Raw genomic sequence first — 7,046 nt, 5'->3', positions numbered from 1 at the left:
TGTCGAGTTGGGTGTTCTGATTGGTCAGGCTGACCAGCCCACTGGGTGGAGTCTGGTCCCCCCTGACAACAAGCTCCACCTCTGTGTGGTTGTTCCTGATCCTGGTTGTGTTGTTTCTCAGCTGAGAACTTACTTCTAAAATCACTTCTCCAGTCAACCGCTCCCCTTTTGCTCCAGACTTATTCAGCAACAACCAGTTCTGTCTCAATAGAAACAAAAGACTGCCAAAGCCTGGCAGAGCCTGTCCAGGTGTAGCCTGCTGTAGTCGATACAGCTCACAATTCAGCTCTGTACACCCAGCATGTCTGTTGCCATAGTTACTGAACCCAGGGGGGGCACTGGCGCTGGTAGGTGCTCTCCAGATTCTGACAGGTTCCCCTCTTTCTGCAGAACAACTTGTCTGTCTTACACTCGTCCAGTTCCACATATCGTTCTGATGCACTCTTGTCTTGCCCATTCTTCTCTGCTATGAACCCAGGTTGACACTCACAGCAGTAGCCCCCATTGGTGTTGAGGCAAGCCAAACAGGCCCTACAGATGGTCGGCTTGTCCACGCACTCATCGATATACACACACCGAGTGTGGTACTTGCCGTAGTAAATTAATCCACTGGGACATTGACACGATTTGCGGCTGAACAGATTGCACCAAAACTGTCCTGCTGCTAAGTCATTCTGTACGGCCAGGAGCAGGAGAGTAACTCCCATGCCTCAATCCAGACCCAGACAAGTAGTGAGTCTCTGTCATGCAAAGGTTTCAGCTTCATACTTTATGAAAAGAGAAGTCATTGAGTTTGTCCCATGCCTCCAACTAACCAAAGGTTAACCATCTTTGTCCACTGCTTTTTCTCAACAGCTTCCGCATAATTTCCTAATTTGTCATCTTTCATCTGAATGAGGAAATCTCTTGGTACAGCATCTCCCATCACTTCCACCTACTGAGCTGATGTTGATCTTACAGTCACTATCTCTACTTAGGAATATGTGTGACATGCATCACGTTTGAATTGAGTGTGCGCATAGCTACTGACAGATTAAAGAGCTTTAATTCGCAATCTCTGCTTGCTCATTTCCATGCTCCACCCCTAATGTATAGAACCTGTGTGCATATTTGTGATCTTGTTGAAATTTCAAATACCTTCCATTCAGTAGTTGAAACTCTCTTGACTTGTTTTGCACTTGAAATGTGTTTCAATGGCTGCAAATAGGCAAGAAAGACACATTTTGAAAAAAACATGATATTGGTGGCTAGGTGCATTTGGTGTCAAGATGGGGATCTACAGTATAATTGTGGGTTAGCAGAACTGTTGTGGCCAGGCTTACAGTGACCGCTTACAACGACCTTGTGCCATCTTGTGTTGTTGCCATAGGTCTCCCTTCATGTAGTAGGGTAATGTCTCTCTAGTCGTGATGTGATTTGTTTCCACTGTCTGCCTGCTGATGTATCTGTGTTGTTGCTAGTGTAAGTGTCTTCCATCTGTGTTGTCCGTCGTCTTACTTTTAGTTTTTAATCCCCACCCCCTGGCCCACAGGAGGCCTTTTGCCTCATGCCAGGTCGTCATTGTAAATAAGAATTTGTTGTTTAATTGACCTGCCTGGTCAAATAAAGGTACACAAGACCTTGTGGGTCTAGTCACGATGCTGATCCACGATGCAAATTGAACATACAGTATCACCTAAAGCCATAATGCATAAGTACTAGCTATCCCTTTCAAATAAATTGTCCTATTACGGTTAAGTTACCCACAACATCGAACTCATGACTTCAATTAAGGTCAAATAATAGACAAACACTTTATTGTTTTGATAAAACATCACAGTTAAACAAGAAAGACCACACACGGAAGTTAAATCGTATTAATTAAAAGTCAAAAATACTTTTTAAAACATGACAATAATCAATTGACAGAAGAGTATCAAAATAATAGGTTCAACGTTCAGACAACTCAAACACTCATGATCAGGTGTGTGTACAATGCATCTTCCATCCAATTGTCATAGTATCTTCAGCATATTTTCTCAACATCTTCGTTTGTTTCATCTTTCATGAGGAAGTCCTTGGTAAAAAATCTCCAATCACTTCTTCCTACTTCTACCTGTCTTTGTAGGTCACCTTTTCTACTTAGGAATGTGTGACATGCATCACGTTTGAATTGAGTGTGCACACAGCTACTGACAGATTAAAGAGCTTTAATTCGCAATCTCTGCTTGCTCATTTCCATGCTCCACCCCTGATGTATAGAACCTGTGCGCATATTTGTGATCTTGGAATTTAAAATACCTTCCATTCAGTAGTTACAAGTGTTCTCACTTGTTTTGCACTTGAAATTTGTTTCCATGGCTGCAAATAGGCAAGAACCACACAGTATGTCTTCCTATTGGTGGCTTGGCGAGTTCTGTGTCACGATGGGGATCTTTGGGGTGGGTTTGCAGAACTGTTGTGGCCAAGCTTACAGCGACCTCTTGTGGGTCCTAATAAAATATCAAACAAAAGGTGCTATTTAAGGTACTTAATTGTTACCCAGAAATAATTTGATATCGAGGTAAAAACAGCTGCATTGGACATTTAAGAAACATATTTTTATATTCGTCTGGAATATGACTTCAGTACACACACTGACTCATGCACGCTCAATGGAGATGTTAGAACAATCATTACAGTAAACAGCCATTACACAAAACAAGATTTTTGCCTCCTGTTAGAGATGGGATGCTACATTTAAAAGGTTAAGTCATCTCCAAACCTCAAAACTTTATCATTTCACAATTTCTCTGTAGATAGCCTATTAAGGCTGACCATGCCTTTTGGTACTAACACAGGCTCAAATGGTTAGTGGCAGAGAGTGGAACAGTATGGGCTATTTTATTATGTGTGCTATTTTGCATAATCTTACTGGCTGACGTATTATAAATTATGGATTAGCCTATGTTGCTGTATATGTAATGCAAATGGCTGATCTGGTGTCTTCCACTGGGTTATTCAATACCACCATGGGCATGGAGTGAATATGTTTTTTGCTGAGACGGTTGAGTGCAGAGACAGTGGTCCAGTTGTGGTCACACCTCAGTGACAGTGCATTGACCGTCAGGGCTGCGTGAGCGCACACTGAGGCCTCCGCTGGAGGACCCACCACCAGGTGGCAGTCTGTCAGGCTGGACCTCCCTGAGCCGGCGCTGTAGGAGTCTATGTCTGGGCCTCCGTCGAGACCCAACTTCTCGTCCCCCCCTTTCCCTATCCCACCCCCGCCCTACTTCATCACCAGCACCATCCTCATCCTCACTGCTACCAGATGCTGACTCGTACACCTGGCTTATTCTTGAAGCTACCTCTTGATTCTCCTCTTCCTCCCCCTCTGGTTGGCTGATGAGGAGCTGGGACAGAGAGCCTTCAAGGGAGATGGAGGCTGCGGTGGCAGGGTGGGCCCCCAGGACTGTGGGGGGTCTGACTGGAGGAGCCGGGATGACAACCCCTAAGCCACCCGCCTGCGACCGTCCAGTCACATCCTCCCCATCAGCAGAGCTTGGCCGTTCCACTGTTGCCGCTGTGACCGGAACAGCTGCCACGGCAACAACTGGTGGGGTGGGGTCAGGGTCCAGTCTGAGTCCGGCCACGCCCTTTTTGGGAATGTCTACCACATCACGCTTCATGCGTCGGCGGCGACCGTGCTCGTTGCGGCGGTACTGCACCATGTTCTCCAGGTCAGCCACGTACAGGAAGCCAGCAATCAGCATCTCGGCGCTCTTCCTGCCCTTGGCGAAAGCGTCCTCCAGCTCACGGCTGGTCCTCTCGTCATACTGCCACCAGCCGTTCCTCCCCTCGTAGTACCATGCATGGTCTCCCCCAGCGCTCCCCGGCCCGGTTCCTCCTCGCCCTCCTGCGGCTGCTGCCTTCAGCTCCTCTGGGGACAGAAGAGTGGGATGCTCCAGGAAGTCCTCAGGTACTTCCTGTCGGCAAAGAGCGCAGCGCTTGCTGTGCCAGGAGGCTCCTTTCACACACAGAAAACAGAAAACGTGGCGGCAGGGCAGGCGAACCGGGTGGACACAGGTCTGGAGGCAGATGGCACACTCCGGCACAGGGTTGGCCGAGGGGGTAGGTGAGCTGGGGGAGTCACCAGTGAAGGCGTCCCCTCCGTCTTCCACCTTTGAGGAGGACACAGAGTCCACTGAGTGGTCCACCTCACCACAGCTCGCCATGCTGAGGGGAGACACAGCAAGTTAGGCAAATGCTGAGACAGACAAACAAACCTGCAGCCTAATTTTACTCTATTATCAAAATCTGGATATTCAAGATGGAAGCTTCATAGGATTAGCAATAATCTTGTCACCCTGGAGAATCAAATCACAAAGCTGTCATGAGATATTAAATTAGCAATAGGCCTAAATATCTCAATTTGAATTTCAGACGATTTAGCTGGCTAGAACCTTTAAATCACAATCTTATTTCTAAAAGTACTATGATGGAAAATAAATTATCTCCTTACTGTTTCAAGTGCAGTTACTGGGATGTCATCAGGATGAATTCTGTATTCTCTCAAAGTTCCTCTCTATGGAAAAAGATTGTTGAAAAGATGATATTGTCTCTGCACTCTTTCCCAGAGAGATTGTAACACTGGTAACTCGCTTCTCACTGTTTGTTTTGCGCAACAAAAACAAAGCCTGCCAAAGTTAGCTAGCCAGCTAGCTAACAAGACTAACTATACAGTATTTCGTTATAACGTTATTAGCCATCTTGCTAATCTAAAGAGAACATATGTGCATTATAGAATTAATAGGAAAACTGTCCATACAAAATATATGTAGTTAACGTTACTAAACAGACACATCGATAGTATGATTTTGTCGTCTATTTCGCTATAACGTTATTAGGCATCTTGCTAATCTAGAGAACATACGTGCATTTGATAATGCATAAGAAAACTGTCCATACAAAATATATGTAGTTACTAAACCGACACATCGATGGTATGATTTTGTCGTCATGAAACTAGCTAGCTATTTCTTGTAACGTTAGCTTGCTAGCTTCGGAGGCCCAGTTGTCAAAAGTGAGACACACCCCTTGACTGTTTTCTCACTTGGGTGAATTTCATCCATACTCACCTGTCAAAAATACTGTTTGCACTTCGCTCAGTGACGTAGCTATTTCGACAGTTCGCAAAACAGATGCTACCAAAACAAAGCAAAATAGTGGCGTTCCTCCTCTTTCAGAGAGGAAAAGGCGAAGCGAGAGGTTTTACTCTGAACAAAATCTGTCAAGAAAATAAGCCCACGAAGTGAGACATTTTTGTGTAGACGCCAATGAGAGGGTGTCGAATTTGGTCAACAAGAATGTAATTGTTAATTTGCTTCGTGAGGCTTATTTGATTGAATATAAGTTTCGTAATGGTTATGTTGTAACGAAAGCACTGATATAAGTGGACGCATGTGACATTTTGCCAACTTAAAAAAACACGACTTTATATCCGAGTTCTGCCTATTGCCAGAGACGGATAGAGGACATGAACATAAGCCGTTTTTAGCATGGACATTGCGATTGCGGGCTTCCACCATTTTAAAGTAGTCAACTGGGTGGGGATTCTTATGAGTTGGGAGCAAGCAGCCAATGAAGAGGACAATTGACATCTTTAAAATGGGCATGGCTTCACTGCCCATGCTGTCACAGACGCGAAGGTACAGATACAAAAATGAGTCCTGTATCTATCTCTATGGCCTGTTGTTCACACTCATTGGCTAGAATGGTCCCACCTGATGTAACCTCCCGCCTGTCTTCCATCTTTGAGGACATGTATTTCCATTGTTAGAGCGGTCACTCGAATATCTTGTCAATATAATAGACAATATTTGCCCATAGCTACTATATACAGCATAGAGCTCGCCAGTTTGTCAGTTTGTAATGCTAAAACCGGAAATGAGTTACCTCTAGTTCGTTCAGAATGGGGAAATAATAGGGTTTTGGGATAAACGCCGAATATAAGGTCTGAGAGAATAGAAATCAGTTAACATTACCTTTATGAATTATGAAGACTTTGTGTTTTTTTAATTACATAAATACTTCAAAATTCACAAAAAGTTACGTTATCTGATGAAGATTATCTAATAGAACAACATTTATAAAATCTCCTGTATACCACAAACCTTATTTTTGGTCTTTATCCACAATCCCTAAAAAAACACGAATAGTTTCTGCATAGACTTTGTCCAATGAACCATGATGGAGTTAGTGCCTACAAAAATACGCCATTACTATTTATCGCTACTGGCGAAGGGAGATCATATCCATTTTTGAAAATGTTTATAAGCTATAGAAATCTTTGGAAAACGCTTGCCACCTAAAAACAAAGTTCGTTGGTTCATTTTTTAATTCAGCCATTTGTGAAAACAATATAATTGACATAAACATCTCCTACACAAAGAAAGCAATGTGGGACCATACAAAATATTTGAATCATAAAACGGCATCATTAGGTTAAATTTGACTTGATATATATAGAGAAATGCTACACTTGTAGAACAAGTAGGCTAGCCACTGTCATGACGATGATAGAAACAAAAAAAAATCTGAAAAGACAGTTTGCTTTCTGAACACTGCTTAATTCAGTCCATAACAATTTAGTGACTGTTTCCTGGAATGGATTGTTGAGGTAACATGTTGTAATAAACCCACAATGTTGGATGCCCATTATTATACAGCAAATGATAGAGGAATAAACTGCTGCACACCGTCTTGACTGCAGGCAAGACAAAGTTTGAGTTCTGGCCCCATCATTAAGGTCTCTCTCTCAACCCAGTCAATCCAGTCCTCCATCTGTCCATCCAAATACTATATCGATCCAACCATCCATTAGGCCCACAGTCAGTGTTCCAATTAATCCCAAAGTTGATCAATGGGGTTGAGGTCAGGGCTCTATGCAGGCCAGTCAAGTTCTTCCACAACAATCTTGAAAAAACATTTATGTATGGCCCTCGCTTAGTGAACAGGAAATGGCCTTCCCCATATTGTTGCCACAAAGTTGGATGCACAGAATCGTCTAGAATGTTATTGTATGCTGT

At 43.6% G+C, this 7,046-nt stretch overlaps 1 protein-coding gene across 2 annotated transcripts; it reads right to left on the bottom strand.

The window, feature by feature from the left end:
• Nucleotides 1-1,768: 1,768 nt before the first annotated feature.
• Nucleotides 1,769-5,538, bottom strand: LOC129817363 (E3 ubiquitin-protein ligase rnf146-like). Of its 2 annotated transcripts, none has more exons than XM_055872516.1 (3): nt 5,097-5,538; nt 4,481-4,543; nt 1,769-4,194 (listed from the first exon to the last, which is right to left on the bottom strand). In XM_055872516.1, exon 3 carries the CDS (start codon nt 4,191-4,193, stop codon nt 3,057-3,059), a length of 1,137 nt encoding a protein of 378 aa, XP_055728491.1. In that variant the 5' UTR covers nt 4,194; nt 4,481-4,543; nt 5,097-5,538; the 3' UTR covers nt 1,769-3,056. The 2 variants fall into 2 exon arrangements, with proteins under 2 accessions (XP_055728491.1, XP_055728492.1); XM_055872517.1 differs by lacking the exon at nt 5,097-5,538 and adding an exon at nt 4,927-5,077.
• Between the last annotated feature and the right edge of the window lie 1,508 nt (nt 5,539-7,046).

The sequence above is a fragment of the Salvelinus fontinalis genome, chromosome 20, assembly GCF_029448725.1.
Source record: "Salvelinus fontinalis isolate EN_2023a chromosome 20, ASM2944872v1, whole genome shotgun sequence".
Lineage (NCBI taxonomy): Eukaryota > Metazoa > Chordata > Actinopteri > Salmoniformes > Salmonidae > Salvelinus > Salvelinus fontinalis.
The sequence above is the reverse complement of the archived record's forward strand: the minus strand, read 5'-3'. Positions and strand labels throughout refer to the sequence as shown.